Raw genomic sequence first — 20566 nt, 5'->3', positions numbered from 1 at the left:
AAAGGATATCAAGTTCGTCGGGTTCATATTAAATCCAATAAAAAAAGATTATCGGGTTCATCGGGTTGGATTCAAATAACCGTAACACAATTCAACTCAATACCTACGATTTGAAGATTTACCCCTAATAGAATTTAATCTTTGGATATTTATTTCCTATAAAAGGGACCATTTGAAGAAACTCAAACAAGAATCCAGCTATTGCTATGAAGACGATTCTCTCCCCATTGCTCGCCATTCTCATAATTCATCATCTTCTTCAAGCAAATTCTGCTTCAATCCAACCAGATCCAGGTAAAATTAGCATTTATCATTCTTAATTTTGTTGTTTTCATGGATGTTCACATCAGATTACAATCGCGATTGAGAAAATCGATTCAATATTTGCTTATAGGAACTGTAATTTCCGGTAGAAATAGATACCTAAGAACGTTGCCGTCGTCTCCTCCGTCGCCTGAGCTGGATCGAAGTTCACATTATTTCAGCTTCTTTCAACCTCCGCCACCGCCAACGGAGCAGATGCAAAGCACTACCACAAATTTCCGTGTGGTACGTAAGGGTTCACCACCGGCACCGAAAGTAAGTCGACCTCGGAATTTCCGTATCCCTTATTTACCAAAACCACGGCCACCGCTAAGTCCGCTACTGCCACCACCGTCGCCGCCACTGGTGGCCGGACCACCTACGAAGTACAACATCCCTCCACCACCGCCGAAAAGTTCTTAACGCCCATGAGCTATGATAATTGATACCCCCTGCCATGGCTATCGCCTAATGGCTCAGACTTGATAAGGTCATTTTTATTTCCCTGCCATGGCTATTTTTAAATTTTCATGTGTGTCAGTTAAATATAATATATTTACAAGATTAATTATAATTTATGTGTTTTTTTTATGTTGTTTTATACAAAGGTGTCACATGTTATGTCTGGATTAATTCTTGAAAATTATGATCATAGAAATTTAGTTTTGATAAATTCGGTGGCTATAATTCGTATATACACATGAAATCGAACCCTAATCCATGTTTTCTACTTTGTCATAGTTAACTGATATTTTTGATATTTAACCATTAGTTCATTTTTTTTTTTAAATATGTGATATTATAATGAACATGACATTTTTTTTAAAGTCAGTATATTTGGGTAAAAAAGTTGATTATCGACAGTTTTAATCAGTTCCACACGGAACCCGCCTCCAAAGACATCAATGTAAGGAACTGAGGCTAGTAGGGGATCGGGATTGTATTCGTGACATGTCTTGTATTTGAGTAAAGTTAACATATTATTGAGACAAAAAAATAATACAATGCATCAACAAGAAAACTACAAACCAAAGGGCTTTTGGTCTAGTGGTATGTGAATCTTTGGCAAACCTCACCAAAGCTGAGGAAAGTGTGTGTATTTATTTGTTCTATTTACCACTATATAAATATTATATACTTCAAAAAGACAAGAAAACTACAAGATGCAGTTAAATTCTGAAGATTGATATAAATTCTTTTTTGGGTAATTGACGAAGATTTTGTGGACCTTGAGTGAGTGCGAGCATGAGCCGTGCAAGCTTTGTTTGATTGTGTAGGCGATGTATTAGGATGAACCTAAACAAGTTGTGTTCGTTTGTACAAGTAATGTCTTAAAATGAACTTTTTTTTTTATAGAAAAATAGAATCTTTATTAATTGAAAAAATTACCGTGCAAGCTTGTTTAACGTTTAACTAAACATTACAGGATAATAGACGTTTGTGCAAATTTCTTATAACTTCAATATAAGAACACAAATAAATCATTTAAACATCAACACATAAAACCAGCGGCATAACACAAACTAAGGGGCCGAAGAATATGTTACGAAATTCTGACAATCCAAAAAGTATAAACACAAATATTTTGATTTCATGATTTTTGAACTACTATAATGGTACTTGCACAATGCAGCGAGATACATCTCGATTTTAATGTTCGTTTTTTTTTGTCTCAATTGATGTTATAATATGTGTGGTTTTGATAACGTGATAATGCTTTTATTTTTGAATAAAAGATAAATATAAATATTTCATAAAAAAATTGAGAAAAAAAAATTGATAAAAATTGATATTAGTATCAAACCAACTATTTAAAATTTTTCCTTTTTGTGTATTTTTTAGTTCATTTTTTATTTAATAATTTTTTATGAAGATCCAAGTATTTTGTTAGAAGTTAATGATGATCCTAATTAAATTTTAGATTTTTTATATTTAAAATGAGATATTTATCATGTATTTGATTATGTTTATCGGCAGTTAGTTGCACGAATTCAAACATAAAGTTTTAATAAATTGTAATTACACACAATTTACTTGCAATTTTGAATTTTAAATAATATGTATCAATAAACAATATTTCATATATAAAAAATAGTTTTTAAAAACTTTTATCAAATACTTGTAATATAGTATAGATGGTCTCCTGATTTACTTAAACTTTTTACACCGTTAACTATAAAATAATTGGTTTTTATATTTTGGATTATAATCTACAAATAAATTTTAAAAATAAATCAATTAATATGAAACTAAAATCTGAAATATTATATATATATATATATATATATATTAAAATAATATATAATTATTAATTACAACATACTTTGGGAAGGAAAACAAATAAATAGAACAATTTAGAGAGTACATGCGGGTTTCAAAGCTAGTTTATGAAAACGTTTACAACATGATAACCGATTGATCTATGTATCATATTGGTTCCTTATGCTTAACCGACACTATTTGATCCTTAAATTGGCGTTAGAGGAGCATCCCGGACCCACGACAACATCCATAGTGTTTCGACCATGCATGAAATAAAAACAATCAAGCACGAATAATTTATATGTCCTTTTCTCTTTTGGCAGGATTTTGCATAGAATACAGATTATATACTGTACTGCTATTGTTGCTTTCTCCCAAAATAAATTTGGCATCTTTTGAATCGAAGTTGATTTTCGCTTTATAAAGAGAAAAAAGATTAACCAACGAAAAGCAATTCATTTTATCACATAATAAAATAAAGAGTAGATTACGTTTTTCCTCCCTATGGTTTGTTAAAAATTACGATTTTCGTTCTTGTGGTTTTCATCCCAATAGCTTGTAAATCATTGCTATTTTCGTTCTTATGATTTATAATTTATTGTTGTTTTAGTTCTTATGGTTTATAGTTCTTTACTATTTTGATCCCTTGTACGTAAAAAAGTAAGACTTAGTTCAGACACGAAAATAATAATAAATTACAAACCATAGAAATGAAAATTGCAATTTTTAACAAACTATAAGGATGAAAAATGTAATTTACTCTAAAATAAAAATGTAAATTATAATTTCCGCCCCTATAGTTTGCTATAAATTGCAATTTTTCGTCCTTATAGTTTTGAAATGTAGTTTTCATCTCCAATTCATTGTAATTTTGAGGCTAAGTCCCATATTTAAGTATAAGGAACGAACACAATAATAAATTATAGGCCACAAGAACAAAAACAACAAGTTGTAAATCATAATTTCAAAAATATAAAAGCAAAAACAACAATTTTAATAAACCACATGAAGAAAACATAACTTACTCCAAAATAAATAAAAGCTTTGCACAACTAAACGAGTTGATAAAATCGTAGATTTAAAAAAGGGGGGACTCAGGCTGATGCATAAAAAATCGACTAACCCAACCTGAAAACCCCTAAAAATATAGTTGCTACAAAATTAAGCCAAACCGCATTTTTGGTTACGTTAATTTGAGCACAACCCAACCCGATGAACTCGATACTTTATAAACTTTCAAATTTTTTTTTGTATGTTCTCATTTTGATTTTATTTCGTTTAAATAAAACGCCTAGAGTATACCAAAGTTTCAACCCGATTAGGGATGGAAACGCGGCGGGTAATGCATCCTCGTCCCGACCCCCGACCTCATTTAAGCCTCCATCTCCGACCCCTCTCTGACAGGTTCGTTAGGTACCCATTTAGTAAAAAAAAAACAATAAAAACGATATATTTTGAAATTAAAATTATAATGAATCGTCACTATATTAATTGTCAACATCGAAAATAAAATATATTTGTTATTTAATATATACATACATAGGGTGATCCGGTGAGAAGGAGATTTAAGATGAGAAACGTAAGAATGAGATTTCCACTATTAGATGCACATTATGATGAGATATTGAGATGCACTGGATCACTACCCGTATCAAGCGCGATTAATGAGTGAATTTGAGATTAAAGATGATTAAGAGTTCATATCTCGTATATTTCTTACCTTAACTCTCCTTCTCATACGATTCTTTGCTTACATACATATATATTTTTTATATATACATCAGATTAGGAATTATAATGCCATCTCTAACCCCGCCCCATTAGGCTTGGTTATCCGCATGTACTCGTCCTTACAAGTAAATTTCCATCACTAAATTAATCAACCCGACCCAACTTACACGGTTGGATTGGGTTAGGTTTGGTTGGTTTGAGATTTTTTAAACCCCAAATATTGGATGGGGTTATTCAAATGTTTTATATCCGACAAATCCAACTCATATGAAACGCTTAACTCAAACGGTTCGGTGAATAGGGTCATGTTATCCGTGGGTCAATAAATAGTACTTGGATAATGTATTCGGTCCGGGTTTTCAGTTTATCTTTTTCACCGCCACCCGTGTAATATATTGGGCTTGACCATTATTTCTGGGCTGAATCACCAGCTAGATCAAACCAGCAGCTCCCACCCACCGGCTACTTACAGCGCAACGCCCGACTGAGCTACGTCGTAGTCATCATCATCATCATCATCATCATCAAGCTTGATTTCTTCTGAAACACGCGGAGAAGCATACGATACAGATCATACACCAGAAATCTCCAAGTCGTTTTTGTGAAATTTTGATTTGTTTTGCGAATTTGAGCAGATAGATAATGTATATTTGATCACCAGGAGGAGTTTGTTCATTTACCAGACGATCTGATAAGAAACCAGATCTTAATTTGGAATCAATCAACACGGATCTGATCTATCTGGTTTCGGATAATTGATGGCAGGGGCGGCCTCTGCGCTGTTCCTTCTTGACATCAAAGGGCGTGTTCTGGTGTGGCGCGACTACCGTGGCGACGTTTCTGCACTTCAGGCCGAACGTTTCTTCACCAAATTTCTTGAGAAAGAGGTACTTTCGTTTTCGTTGTTTTTTTGTTAGATTTATATGTTAAAGTTATCATAGTTAGAAATCTAAACCAGAAAAGTAAAACAATATGTAGTTCACAGAGTAGGTTGATTGAGCTAAGATGTTTGTATTTCTACTTAGATATTGTAAAATCAAACCGGATTTGAAGGAAAATCTGTTATAATTGACTCCCAATTTAAGTGGTCCACATTCATCTGTTTAAAATCCACAAGTCCATTCAGTTTTGCTTATTGTAGTTCATGGTTTAGTTAACTAGGAAATTAGGAAGAAGTGATGAAGTAGTCAGTTTGCGAGTCGTAGTTCTTTGGTTGAGCTGAAGATTTAAATGAATAAGATCAATATGTTGGATGGGGTTTTTGTAATTTTCTCTTTTTTTTCATTAAAAGTACTGTTGTCATATTAATCCTGCAAACATATATTGAGGTTGGGTTTGTTTTTCTGATGGAGTTACTTAAATTGAGTATGTTTGTAACATGTTATGGAATTATGGTGTTTTGATGAACTTCAGGGTGATTCAGATTCTCAAGATCCAGTTGTTTATGATAATGGTGTCACGTATATGTTCATACAACACAACAATGTATATCTAATGACTGCTTCGAGACAGAATTGTAATGCTGCCAGTCTTCTTCTATTTCTACACCGTGTAGTTGATGTAAGTGCTATTTGGGAACTGAATGAATCAGCTTTTCTATTGTTGGTAGATCTAGAAATATACCATCACATTTCCTCCTTGACAGTTTCCAAACCCTGGAACACTTGGCTCCCTATCCTACTGTCCCACAAGAAAAAAAAAAGAAAAAAAAACTTATTTGAATCATTGTATGCACTATTACACTTCCATACAATCTATGTGATTAAATCTTATCTATCAGAATATTGTTGTAATTGGTAACAGGTATTTAAGCATTACTTTGAGGAGTTGGAAGAGGAATCGCTTAGAGATAACTTTGTCGTAGTGGTATGAGTATTTTAGATATTTTCTCACTAAAATATGCCATTATTAGAAGGATGCAAGTTCACCTAAGTTTTATGATGTCTTGCAGTATGAGTTGCTTGATGAAATGATGGACTTCGGTTACCCTCAATACACTGAAGCTAAAATTCTTAGTGAGTTTATCAAGACTGATGCATATAGGATGGAAGTTTCACAGAGGCCTCCCATGGCTGTGACAAATGCTGTGTCCTGGCGTAGTGAAGGAATACATTACAAAAAGAATGAAGTAGGTTTTCTTTTATTGTGAATCAACTAGGTGATTATTGTGATCAGGTTACACATATTTTTTTGTCTTGTTCAGGTATTTTTGGATGTTGTGGAGAGTGTGAATATACTTGTCAACAGTAATGGACAGATAGTTAGGTCAGAAGTTGTTGGAGCATTGAAGATGCGAACTTATTTGAGGTGAATTAAATTTCTCTTATTTTCTCACCATCTACAATATACCATCAAAAAACTAGTTGGAAATTTTCATTCTTGTTGTCTTGTTATCTTTTTTAATCTGTACCTATCAGCCGTACAAATTTCAATAATCACTACCTGAATTTTCAGGCACTATTTAGGTGATTTAAGTGAAAGTGAAATATTCCAGTGAATTGAACTTCATTAAGCAAGTCCCCCTGACATAAAGAAAAATCACAAGTACTTGTAATAACAACAATGAAACATGTAGTGAAGATTAAAACTAGCAACTTGAGAAAAAGGAAACTGAAATAATTTATTAAAATTAGAATGAAGGGGGACAGTCTCACAGATCAGCCATCATAGAATATGTCATCTTATCTCATCTATAACCAAAGAGACTTCTGTTATTTTCTTTACACTTTTCAGTTTAGTTTTATTGAGTGTTTGTCTCCACCTTTTTTCAATAAACCAACTGGATTATTATATGCTTTAATGTTTTTTAAACTAAAGCTGATCAAAGAACCATTGCATCCATTAGCTGGTGAGATATTATTATTAGTTCAGTCTGATTAATGCATGGGTCACTGATCCTTGATGTTGATGCTGTGAAGTCGTTTTGAGCCTTAAAATAGATGTTAGGTGAAGATGCATTTCATCTATTTCAATTTCTTAGCTAGTATGTGCCATATGGAACTGCATGCATTATCAGAAGTAAGCTAAAAACCTGTTTGATGTTTAATTGTTGTGGTCTACCCTTACTACTTCTGATGCCGTCCCATTTTACACACATTTAGATCCACAGTGCATAACATGCTGTTATCCTTCAAAAACTCCCTTTTGATATTGGTTGGATGTGAGCTAGAAACAACTCTTCTAATGCAAAGTTGGATAATATGTCAAAGATAGGTATGGAGTAGTGGGAATAACAATCAGCCTCCTAAATTGAGCCAAGGTTTGGTTTAGGCTCTATTTCACTTGATGTTTTTCCCAGTGTCTTGGCTGTTGGGAAGCTTGTTTCATATTATCTTGAATTGAATAGTAGTGTATTACACAGGATTGTATTTGGAAGATGCTATTGTGTATATTATAAACCCACCCAACTAAAAGGATCTTGCAAAAATGTTTGTCTTTCAAGCCTATAAATTCAACAATAAGCTGTTTCTTAATCAGTGGTCTTGGTTGTGGAGAGTATTAGGCATGTTTGCATATTGGGGAACAAGGGAAAGTTGAAATATTTTGGAAGTTTCCTTAGTAATTCTCCACCTGCAAGCAAATTGGATGTCCTGATTTGGAGATGGAAAAACAGTTGAACCTATGGCAGATTAAGTATTAAGATGCCTACTTTTCTAGTTGGYTTCTTATGCTTTTGGATTATGTGGTTGTAGCCTTGTAGGAATTGATATCTCATTGCATCTTTGCCTTAGATATTCAACCATGCCAGGGTTCTACTGTAATTGTGTTGTCCTATTGAACCCTTACAAAAATAATGAGTAGTGCATTAATGTTGGCTATGGGACTGTTATATAGACCAGTGCTTCTACCATGCTACTCTTAAACATTTAGTCCTCTATTATGGGGTATGGACTAGTGTGGAAAGAGATAAGAGTTTTTGAATGGAAATGAAAAGAGATGGAACTGCAGTTCCTTTTGAATTATAAGATCTTTGTCACGGAAAAAGGTTTTAATTAACAATCATCTGTTTATCATTGTTCACAAGCATCTCATACTTCTGCATGCAACAAAGATGGTAAAATGTGTTATACTTCAGAGATCTACTGGATTTGTGATTTATTATAATTAACAATGGCTTTATTGCTTGCAGTGGTATGCCTGAGTGTAAGCTTGGGCTAAATGATCGAGTATTACTGGAGGCACAAGGACGGTCTACTAAGGGGAAAGCCATTGATTTGGATGACATCAAGTTCCACCAGTATGTTTTCCAACCTTCTGGTTCAAATGTTTTCCCCATGGTCAATGTTTAAATTGCAAGTAGTGCCATCAGAAACATTGATCCTCTATGACCATTAATTTCTTTTCCTGGTGTGGAGATGCACACCCGTATAAAGGAAAAATGTCTTGGAATCCCCACAACAAAATAGTGTTTTTGAAAATTCTACCCCACATGAACCTAATGCAAGAAGGTAAGAATAAATCTCAACCATAAGATGATACGATCGAACGGATGTGATTAAAAAGGTTGTTGCAACCATCTCTTTTGGAAAACAAAAAACGACCCCCCTTTTATGTTTTGATAAAAAAATTGGGTGGAATATAACTGAATTTGAAGCCAAACAAATTATACCAAAAAAACGAGTATTTTTATTTTATTTAATTTGACATCCATATTTTTGTACTTTTTCATCTGTTATTTCGTCTTTCTTACCGGCTCAGTCTGTCATTCTCATTTGAACTATTATATCTATAACACATATATAGGTATGTTCTTGTTTTCTTTTTGTTATCATTACTTGTTACTAGTTTTCAGCCAATGTGCAAACTTGGTGTAGGTGTGTGCGCTTGGCCCGTTTCGAAAATGATCGGACAATATCCTTTGTACCTCCAGATGGAGCCTTTGACCTCATGACATATCGACTGAGTACTCAGGTTACTTTCATAATTCCTTTCCTCCTCCAACGAACTCCGCCCTTCTCTGGATTTATAGAGATCTGATGGTTTCTTTCAGGTAAAGCCTCTGATATGGGTGGAAGCTCAAATTGAAAGGCATTCTAGAAGCCGTATGGAAATTATGGTAAAAGCTCGAAGCCAGTTCAAGGAGCGTAGGTATAATTTTTTTATTTTGTACTTTCCTTTTAAAACTGCAATCATATATCTAGCCCATCTCATTTTTCCTTGATGAAAAACGTGTGAAGATAAATATATCGATTTTCTCTTATGAAAATGGTTCAACTTTGCAGTACTGCGACAAATGTTGAAATCGAATTGCCTGTACCAGCTGATGCTATTAACCCAAATATTCGGACTTCCATGGGATCAGCTGCCTACGCACCAGAAAACGAAGCACTATGCTGGAAAATAAAATCATTTCCAGGTGGTAAGGTAATAAGTTTGTTTTTCAGTTCTCCCTACTTTCCCACAAATATAGTATATCTTTAATTGCTCAGTTACCTTATCTGGCTAGGTTGAAGATGAAATTCTTAAGTTTGCCATATACACAATTATTGTTTCTTAATTTTTGTCTTTTGATACAGATAAGCTGATTATTAAACTTTTCAGGAATACATGTTGAGAGCAGAGTTTAGTCTTCCCAGCATAACAGCAGAAGACATAGTTCCCGAGAGAAAAGCTCCTATCCGCGTAAAATTCGAGATTCCGTATTTTACAGTTTCAGGAATACAGGTAAATACTTCTTAACTTCAGTTTTTGCGCAAACATCCGACATTTAGTGCCTTCACTGTATAGATATGTAAATTGTATATATAAGCTAAAGCTGAAGGAGACACTCATTCCTCTCGTTCCATGCAATTCCTTGATTTTCTAGAGTTGCTAGTGTTTTCCTTTTCCCTTTTTTGGGTGGGAGAGGGATTACAATATACGCCCACCAACATATAGATTTCCCATTATATTTATAGCCCCTTGGTGACTGTTTTTCTCCTGCCCAGACCCAGTCATTTGAAGTTGTTATATGCAAGGCATTGCCCAAGATATGCTAGTTTGGGGGTGATAAAATTAACCATATTGCTTAAATTCCATATTGCTTAAATTTTATATTTCTATCCTGAACCTGGTGCTCCTTAGCCTGGCAACTACAGTAGTGCCTTATACTTGTAAAAAAGTATCATAATACATGCATCAAGATGATAAAAAGAATTTTTTCATTCATTCCCATCCAATCAAAAGAATGAATAAAAATCCCCTTGTGGCCACGGAGGTTCAAATGCGGTGACTCCGGGCTATCTGCAAAGCAGGTGGTCGCCCTGGGATTAGTCGGCGAGCATAGCGGGTTGGATACCCAGGTTAATCAAAAAAAAAAAAAGAATTTTTCATTCATTCCCATCCAATCAAAAAAGACCTTTTTGTATTTGTTTTCTCAAAGAAAGCAGGGAGGAGAAGACTTGAAGCCTTCAAGAGGTGCTTGCTTTATAAAACTTTTTTTTTTGGGGGGGGGGGAGATTGTTAGGACATAAATTGTCCTAAGTTTAGAATGTTTCTCATAATACATGCATCAAGATAATAAGAAAAACTATCATCATACACCCATCAAGATAAAAAACTACATTGAAGCCATCAAATTTGAGTGTGAGAAGTACAAGGTTTGACAAGTTTAACTCTTTTCTGCGACTTATGGAGTAACTAACCATGTTTCAAGTAGGAAATGAAACCTTCAGTGAACATCTTGTTTCTTGATAGAACATGTAAAGAGAGCTTGTTTGAATTCTGTAGGAAGTAAAGCATAAACACAAACATAGGAGTCTCATGCAAATATGGTACACTTGCTTTTTGGTAACAGGGTGATTATGGAATTCAATAACTGCAATGGGTATCTGAATATAGTGGTTCTTTGTTTCTTAGATCTCATGGTGTCTTCTAGATCTAGTTGGGTCACAAAATGCTAATAGATAGCATCTCTTGTCTTCTAGGTTAATTTACTTTTTTTTTTCTCGTGAAAAGTGAGATTGTATTGATAGTGAATCAAATGGATCCAATTGAGGTTTGAAGGTTACAATGGTGAGGATGCAAGATGTCATCCCAAACACTACATATTTTAGAAGCAACCCTAACCACAAACTTGAGGCTATTGGAATTGAACTGAAGTTAAACCTTGCAAATGGACAGCCCTTGTCTACTAATCTGAAAAACCAACCAAGAACCTGGCTATGATCCTCAAACCCAAAAGTTTTTCGCTGACTGATATGGCTCATCGTCATTCAGCTATTACATTTATTTTTTGTACTTGAAGCAACCCAAACCCGAAAGTAATCCAAAACCTGATCGGACCTAGAAGCTTTGCAAACGTACTGAAAGCTTAACCACAGAGAGAATGACAAAACACCACAAAAATGAACTTGAAAAAACCCCTCTGTAGGTAATTGAGAGATTCAAAACCATTAACTTCAAGTAAGCGGCTGTTTGGTTGGTTTCCATTAAGTCCTTTATGATAAAGTTGTCTTTGTTAATTAATCTGTCTGTATAGATTAAGAAGGTTTTTGTTTGGGAGGGTTTTTTTCATAGTCAGAAGGAGCGTGTTTTTTAATTGAGAGGGAGACAGGTTTTGAAAAAACTCGGCTTTCTGCGTAAAGCTGCCCTCTAAAAGCTTATTGAATAAGCCATTTTTATGTCATTAAAGCCACTACCAGTCATTCATCTGTAACTGACCTTATAAGCTGCAAGTCGCATTAAGCTCGTTAAGCTGCTAACAAACGTGCCCCTAAAAGCCATGTTGATGGACGATGAGAAAGCCCACTAGAAACACGTGAGTCCATATGAATCATGGTTCTGTTTGATAAAATTTAATGATTCTATGACATTATTATAACGATTCTCTGTCTGATTAATGTTTTGGCAAACCATGGAGACCCTTTTGCTCAAGGATGCCGTTTATGCCCTGTTAGTAGCGCTAGGAATCATCTATGAAAGCAAAGATTTATGAGTTCTTATAATAGGAGATTGTGGAAATTTGCAGGTTCGGTACCTAAAGATCATCGAAAAAAGCGGTTATCAGGCTCTTCCATGGGTGCGGTATATAACGATGGCGGGGGAATATGAACTTAGAGTTATGTGAGAGCCATTTTGAACGAGTGTTTTTTGTATTCAAGTCATACAGATTTTGGAACTTGTGGAGAATTGAAGCCAATGGCTGTTGTCTAGATGGGGGTTGTTTTTGTATTTGTTGTGGCACAATACGATGTTGTTTCATACCAAACAAAAGTTGTAAGTTGTGATGTTCACCTACAAAACTTCGTTTCAGGGTTCATTTTGTCCAAACTCTTACTGGTAATAAACTTTACTGGGTAAGATGGTAGTCCATGAGAAAGTATCGTATGCAACAATTTATCGGGTAAGAGCTGTCACCCTCACTTACAGGGGTGGACCCGCTTTAATAGATACGGTGGCATGAACCGTTGCTTTTCCTCTGTTGTGGTGTAAAAAATTATAGGATCATGAAAGGTGTTATTGTATCATTTTGTTTTGTGTAAATGTGTATATTTTGAAACTACAGTAGCGACACGAGAATCTTTTGATAAAGTTGGTTTGAATGACTTTTCTCCCGCCTTAGACTTGGGTTTGAATTCTATTTGTGTCATTTTTATAAGTTTTGAGCTTTTAATTTTATGATTTATTATGTTTCTATTATTTTTTTGAATAAAAGACTTGAACGCTGGACCTCACAGATGAAAATTAAAAGAACTAACCAATAGACTAAAAATTATTTGTGAAAATATTTATATATTTGTTTCTTATAGTTAAATAATGCTATCACTTGAAACAAAATTCTAGCTACCAGGTTCTTCATCCTTATCATTGTTTGTACCGGGTAAGATTCTCGGTTTTTGTCATTTCATCCAGTAAGGTGAATGACGGATAAGCACTTATTGGGTAAGCATTTAGTAAACAACCCGTTAGTCTAGAGTTTTTTACACCAAAATCTGTAATTCATATGTAAATCAATGCTTGCATGCTTAAAGCATCCGCGGATCTTGGATAATAGGTAGAGATGGCCAAATGGGCCCGGCCCGGCCCGTAACCGACGGAGGACCGGGACGGGGACCGGAGAGGGACCGGGACCGGTAGGGACCGGTTGAGGGACCGCCGGTTATGATCCGGTTAGGGTTTTTGACGTTTTTTGGGACCGGGACCGGTTATGTAACCGGTTATAGGCCCGGCCCGGCCCGGCCCGGTCAACGAAAGTCAACGAAACGTATATATATAATAAACCGTATTTTTATTGTGTATTTTTAAACATATTTACAACAAAACGTATTTATAAACGTATATATATATATATATTACAAAACGTCTTTATAAACGTATATATATATATAACAAAACGTATTTATAAACGTATATATATATATATATATATATACGTTTATAAATACGTATTTATATATAACAAAACGTATTTATAGTAAAATGTATTTATAATAAAACATATTCAAAATATCATATTACAAACATATTAATAACATATTAAAAATTTATTAATAACCAAAAATTTAAAAAAAAATCATTTTTTTTTTGAATAGGCCCGGTCGGGACCGGTTATAGGACCGGGACCGGGACCGGTTGGGACAACCGGTTACTAATAACCTTGACCGGTTACAAGGAAAATCACCGGGACCGGTTACCGCCGGTTTTTGTCGCGATTAGGCCCGGTAGGGACCGGTTAAGGCCCGGCCCGGGACCGAATTTTGGCCACCTCTAATAATAGGGCTTGAACGGAAATTGATTGGGCTTTCGAGCTTAAGTTGCAGATAGGCCCTTTCTGCTGGTTTATTTATGGTAAATTATTTGATAAATTTTATTTGCTGTGTATTGTTATTGGTGAGCTTTGAACCCCTGACTCCCTAAAGGTCAAAGACTCACATATTGCTAGACCAAAGACCATTTGGTATATATTTGTGTTCTTGAAAAGGAAAGAAAAGAAATTTTCATGTTCTTAAATAGGTTCAAAATGAAATGAAAGATGTCATTTTTGCTAATATACCTTTTAGAATACATTATTTAGAATGAAAAATTGGATCGTTTTGTATTAATAATCTTTTAAAGGGCTTTAATTCTCTTTCCTACCATATTTGAGAGGAAAGTTTTGGAATAAACTTATCATTATTTTCCTTCCATTTCCTTTATCTCCTAAAAAGTTTTAAAAACACGAGTTTTTTTTACTTCCTCCCCTTTTTCTCCATTTCCTTTCCCCTCTTTCGGAAAAAAAAGGTTTTGAGAACATAATGTTATGGAAATAAAAGGATGGTACGTGTTCTCGAATTTGGGGAGAAAAGAAAAGAAAGGGATGGAAAATAAAGAAAAAGAAATAATATTTTTATTTGTGTTCTCGAAAAGGAAGGAAAAGATAAAAACGGAAACAATTTTCATGTTCTTGAACAAGAGAGATCTGAAAGATAATGTATTATTTTTACAAATATACCCTTTAAAAACATGTCCTTTATAATAAAATGTTGGGTATTTTTGTAATTTAAATAATCTATTTAAAAGTTCAATTTATTTCCTTCCCTTTCCTCCCACACCTGGAAGGAAGTTTGGGAGGAAACTTGTGATTATTTTCCTTCCATTTTCATTCCTTTATCTCTTAAAATAGTTTCAAGAACACGATTTTTTGTTTACTTTCCTCCTCTTTCCCTCCCTTCGTAAAAGAGGATTCGAGAACACAACATAGACTTGAATTTACGATTTATCTAAAAATAGACAATAAAAGATTTTAAGCTTCTATCACTAGAAAAAAACAATCATATAAAACATCTTTTGTCCTACTCAACGACTGAGGCTAACAATCCAATGGAAAAGAGCCCAGTATCAAAACTATCTTGTATCTGGGCAGAGTCATTCTTCCCTTTTACCAACTAAGCTCGAGTCTAAAAAAACAAAAACAAAATAAAATAAAATAAATAAATGGCATCATTTAATACTAATATTTAATTTTCATTAAGTCATATAATTAATCTTTAATTAACACATATTAATAATAAAGAGGGTGGCACTTTGGTCAAACACCTCATATTCTGGATCTACACCAGTTTTCAGTAAATTACACATCTTAATCATCATTGTTGCAGATTTGAATCACAGATGAAAGCCTCTCAATCAACCCATTAAACTCTTCATCTTTACCCATCATGCTAACCCTTGCATACCCAGGATCCGACCCGAATCTTCTTCCACTTCTTACTAATATCTTCACACCTTTAAATACCTTCTCACACTCCTCCATTCCATCCTTGCATTTTATCCATGCAAAAGCTGCATGCAATCATCACATCATCACTTTCACTTTATTATAATCTTTATTTTAGATACAAGGTGTTTTTACCGTCAAGTTTCGCCTTTTCTTTTACCTTCACAGTGTTTTGCTGTGAAGTTTCAAGTGTAAAAAAAATAGTCTCACGGGTCTTACGAAAACAGACTGGTGTCACAATTCACCTTATATATATATTTATTTATTTATTTACCTGGATGTGCTTGGGTCAAGTCTCCATTGTAATTGCAATGCTGAAGAGGGTATTTGGGTAGAGTAAACATCTGTGTGTTCTTTACAGTTTCCCTTAAAATCTCCCATCTTTTCGCCAGTACGTTTCGCCCGTATTCGAATAAATTATCGCCATCCGAAGATCCAAAACGCTTGCATCCATCTGCAACGACTTGCAAGATCTTCGCTACGCGGAGTTGTGATTCTTTCGATACCCCAATCGAGCTCGCCACCACGAAAGTTATCATCTTCTTTGCCACTTCTTTATCTTTCACGAGTGCCCATCTGTGTTAATCAATTAATTAAACTGGACGTCTAAAATGTAGAAACATCCTAAAAAAATACTTTATAGGATTTAAGTTTATAGAACCAAACTATAAAGCTTCCTATTTTAAAGTGTTACATTAGGTTTATAGGACGTTTTTGGACGTTTTAACAAGATTTTAAGACGTTCTTAAAATAAAGTGTCGTATTAAATATTTTTTACGACACTGTTTTAAAGTGTCATATAGCTTATAGGACACTTCTGAAAAGTGTCTTATAAGTAATTAATATGACTTTTTATTTTAAAAGCGTCCTAAAATCTTGTCAAGACACTTGAAAACATCCTATAAACTTATTGTAACACTTTTAGATATGACACTTTATAGTTTGGTCATGAGTTTTATAGAATATTCCGTTATGACACTTAGACAATATAGACAAAAAAAAAAGAGATTTACCCAATTCGTGAACCGGCATGGCCAGTGCACTTGGAAGCTGTGAAGAGCATGATATCGAAATCTAACGAAGAAGTGATCGGAGTGTATTGAGGCCAATAGTAAGCAAGATCATAGACCACAAACCCGCCATCGCGGTTAACCACCGGTCCACGGATTACACCATTAGGGTTGTTGGGTGAGGTCACAAATTCGATATATGGTTCATCTTTATCGAACCCGTGTGCATCACCAGCCCATTTGTACACTCCCGACCTTACTATATTTGTAGTCTCCGGGTACGACTGTATTTAATCAAAAGATTTTCATGATATTCAAACCGGGAAAATATATTTATTAATGATGTTAAGATTAAGTCAAATTTATATTACTAAAAATAGATTTTATGAGGCGTTTAAAATGTTTAAGCGTCGTTAAATTTATAGGACCAAATCAAAATGCGTCATATCTAAAAGTGTTATAAAAGGTTTATAGAACGCTTTAAAATAAAGTGTCGTATTAACTATTTTATACGACACTATTTAAAAAGTGTTCTATAAACACAAATGTCTTGTAAAAATATGAGTTTATGACAAATCTCAAAAATGTCCTATAAAATAGCTAATATGACATTTTATTTTAAAAATACCCTATAAACAAATGAGTTTATGTGACACTTCTCAAAAATGTCATATAAAATAGCTAACACAACATTTTATTTTTAAAATGTAATGTAAAAAAATGGATTTATATGACATTCTAAAAAATGTCTTATAAAATAGCTGATATACATTTTATTTTAAAAGTGTCATAAAAACTTGTTAAAAGGCCAAAAGTATACTGTAAATCTATTGTAACACTTTTAGACATAAAATTTTATAATTTGGTCTTATAAATAACATAACTTACACATTATATACATTATATAAATCCAATTTTATTATATTGATATGATGATGAGATGAGGATACCGAGTAAAAAGGAGCAGCGGATACGACGTTGATCGGGTCGGGTTGGTCTTGTGGTGCGAGCGCATAAAGCACAGCTTGCAAAAGTTGGCTCGAACCGGTCCCAACCACAATCGTATAACCATCGGTTTCTGCATTTCCGACTGCACCATGTAGGCTCCTGATCGAGTCCTCAAGTTTTGGCTCCAAAAACCAACAAGGGTTCTTGTTGGTTGAAAAGTAGCTCAAATGTTCATACCCTTTGATCACAACCGTACACTTGTCCCCCATTTTTCTCCAGAAAGCTTCGTACATCGTCGGATCGCCACTGTAAATTTCACAAATTTAATTAATCAAAAAAGATTCACCAATACATCAATACACGCTTGGATTCACTTGAGAATCATAAATATTTCAGAAAATAAGAGAATGATCGAATCACATATGATTTTACACTGATATCATGTACGAAAATCAAATGTGATTCACGCGATCTTGCCACAAGACCATAGGGTCGTCTGCACACTTTTTTGGCCGTTAATGTAAAATCACATATGATTTTGTACGTAATTTCATAATTCTCTTATTTAATCTCTCTCTCTCTCTCTATATATATATATATGTATGTATATATGGAAGTTATATATGTATATATATGCTTACTGATCTAAATTGATGAGACCATCTGATGGTAGGTTTCTTGTAACACCACCGCCGTTGTCGTTGGCGTCGGTTTCATTGGGTGAACGCGTGGTGCCGCGAGCTTGATCGGTGCCGCCCATGATCTGTGATGGATGAATGAATGGAAGCAGATGAATATATGTATGTATATGAGTGTTGGGGGTGTATGATGTGAGATGGTGTATTTATAGGGTGAGATTAGGGATGGGGGTTGCTGGGATAAACCCTTAAAGATTGGGAAGTGATAATAATAATTAATAGTAACCCCCTGGATAATCTTGATTTTGAACAACGTAAGAAACTTTTACTGCAAATTAAGAGGTGAAAATTTCAAGATTTCTAAATGTGGTCAACAATTATATCTCCAAATTTTAGAAATTCTTTATATCACTCTTTGAATCTGTCTGTCTCTTCTTTTGCTTTTTATGGGTAATGAAACTTTTTCTTAATTATATATATATATATAGAGAGAGAGAAAGACTTGAGATCATGTGAAATTAAAGGTTTTTCGTGAGACTCGTAAGACCAATTTTCAACCATTGGATTAGATCTACAATCTGAACATTCATAATCACAAGATTGCCACGAGACTTCTTAATAATCACAAAATTGTCACTGTGCAACTTTAGACCATTAGATCATTAGCTTATAAAATTGATCAATGAACATAAATTAGTCTTACGGGTCACACAAAAAACCCTTGTTCTCACATGAACCCAACCCTATATATATATATATATATATATATATACATACATACACACACACATAGAGTTGGATTCACGTGACACCAACCGGTTTTCGTGAGACTACTTTTTTGCTCTTGAAACTTTACAGTAAAACATTGTAAAGGTAACATTTACAGTGTTTTTGTTATGAAAGTTCGGTCTTTTTTACCTTCATAATTTTTTGCTGTGAATTTTCAAGTATAAAACAATGGTCAATATTAATTTTTTTAAATGTTCTAAAAAGTTGAAATGTTAATTACTACATTGTTTTTGATTTTGACTGATGGACTTTTTATTTAAAGGAAAAGAAGAATTTTATAATGGTTATTTGAATATCCACAAATTAATATTTGTATTTATATAAAGCATTAGAATGTAAAATTAAAATAAGTATAAGCAAATTAAAAACATATTACTATATAATTGCTGTAGATATCATAATAATTCTTATTATTATAATAAACTATGATATTTAATAATATAATGATATGATATACAAAAATAATTTGTTGGTAGGTTCTTTTACACACCCATAGGTGGCATTTGGTTCATATGATGTATTTGGATGTAATAAAATATGTTAAAAAATTGACTTTGAATGAATTAGAATCAAATATTGTCAGGTTCGACCACCTGTTTGATTGGCAAACATGAAAATGAAATCAGTTACGGAATTGGAATCTGCCTGTTTGGTTCACAGAATGTAGTTGTAGAATTGGAATGAATATTGATAAATGACCAAAATGGGGTTTTTGAAAATTAAAAGTACTTCAATAAAATTGTTATCTAATATGTAAAACAATATAAAATACACAACCCAAATATAATCATAAGTCAAATGATGTTACTAAATCAACGATGGTCGGCGGTGGTTCAGATCGGTGGTAGTCCGTAATGGTTCATATGGCATTGGTTGGCAGTGGTTTGGATTGATGGTGGTCCGCAATAGTTCAGATGGATGTGGTCAACGGTGGTTTAGATCGGTGGTGGTCTGTAATAGTTCAGATGGCATTGGTTGGCAGTGGTTTGGATCGGTGGTGGTCCACGATGGTTCAAATGGAGGTGGTCAACGGTAGTTCAGATAAATGGTGGTTCAGATCGGTGGTTGTTTAAATCGTTGGTGGTCGACAGTGTCCGGAGGTGATTCAGATCGATAGTAGTCGACAGTGGTTCAAATCGGTGGTGGTCCATGATGCTTCAGGTGGAAGTATCGGATGTGGTTCAAATCGGTGATGGTTTAGATTGGTGGTTGTTTAGATCGGTGGTAGTCGGCAATGGTTCAGATCGTCGGTGGCCAGCGGTGACTCAGATCGATATTAGTTGGCGGTGGTTCAGATCGATGGTGGTCCATGGCGGTGATCGGTCGTGGTTCAGATCAATGGGAGATCAGATCGTTGGTGGTTTAGATTCGTAGTGGTCGGTGGTGGTTTAGATCGTTGGTGGTCAACGGTGGTTCAGATGGTGATGGTCGGCAGTGGTTCAAATGGCGGTGGTCGACGGTGATTCAGATGGCGCTGGTCGGTGGTGATTCAGATTGACGATGGTCGATGATGGTCATATTGGGTTTTATAAGATTAGGGTATATTGGGTTAATGACATATTTGGTATTAGGAAAATAGATAATTTCATTCTATCAAAACATCATGTTGTTGTTAAGGAATGTTAAATTCCTTTATTTTGTGAAATTTGTAAGATTTTAAAAATTTCTTTCGTGAAAAAGAATGAACCAAACGAGGAAATGAAATTTGA

General features: G+C 34.3%; 4 protein-coding genes across 6 annotated transcripts; 3 read left to right on the top strand and 1 right to left on the bottom strand.

The window, feature by feature from the left end:
* The first annotated feature begins 10 nt into the window (after positions 1-10).
* LOC112501487 (extensin-like) lies at positions 11-726 on the top strand. Its single transcript, XM_025105129.1, has 2 exons — positions 11-294; positions 395-726. The coding sequence occupies exons 1-2, from the start codon at positions 207-209 to the stop codon at positions 724-726; spliced, it is 420 nt and encodes a 139-aa protein (XP_024960897.1). The 5' UTR covers positions 11-206.
* Positions 727-4708: 3982 nt separating this feature from the next.
* Positions 4709-12591, top strand: LOC112501460 (AP-1 complex subunit mu-2). 3 transcript variants are annotated; one of them, XM_025105097.1, is made up of 12 exons: positions 4731-4888; positions 4958-5183; positions 5710-5856; positions 6100-6162; positions 6248-6424; positions 6500-6603; positions 8426-8533; positions 9111-9207; positions 9287-9384; positions 9519-9660; positions 9838-9960; positions 12245-12343. In XM_025105097.1, the coding sequence occupies exons 2-12, from the start codon at positions 5055-5057 to the stop codon at positions 12341-12343; spliced, it is 1287 nt and encodes a 428-aa protein (XP_024960865.1). In that variant the 5' UTR covers positions 4731-4888; positions 4958-5054. The 3 variants fall into 3 exon arrangements, with proteins under 3 accessions (XP_024960864.1, XP_024960865.1, XP_024960866.1); XM_025105096.1 differs by having other exon boundaries at positions 4709-5183; positions 12245-12591; XM_025105098.1 differs by lacking the exon at positions 5710-5856 and having other exon boundaries at positions 4731-5183.
* Positions 12592-15334: 2743 nt separating this feature from the next.
* LOC112501486 (L-tryptophan--pyruvate aminotransferase 1) lies at positions 15335-18190 on the bottom strand. Its single transcript, XM_025105128.1, has 5 exons — positions 18072-18190; positions 17433-17736; positions 16486-16766; positions 15747-16048; positions 15335-15537 (listed from the first exon to the last, which is right to left on the bottom strand). The coding sequence occupies exons 1-5, from the start codon at positions 18188-18190 to the stop codon at positions 15335-15337; spliced, it is 1209 nt and encodes a 402-aa protein (XP_024960896.1).
* Positions 18191-19771: 1581 nt separating this feature from the next.
* Positions 19772-20231, top strand: LOC112501462. Its single transcript, XM_025105099.1, has 2 exons — positions 19772-19918; positions 20019-20231. The coding sequence occupies exons 1-2, from the start codon at positions 19772-19774 to the stop codon at positions 20229-20231; spliced, it is 360 nt and encodes a 119-aa protein (XP_024960867.1).
* Positions 20232-20566: the final 335 nt, after the last annotated feature.

Source organism: Cynara cardunculus, unplaced genomic scaffold (assembly GCF_001531365.2).
Source record: "Cynara cardunculus var. scolymus isolate 2C unplaced genomic scaffold, CcrdV1 Un_Scaffold_192, whole genome shotgun sequence".
Lineage (NCBI taxonomy): Eukaryota > Viridiplantae > Streptophyta > Magnoliopsida > Asterales > Asteraceae > Cynara > Cynara cardunculus.
This window is presented reverse-complemented; position numbering and strand designations above follow the sequence as displayed.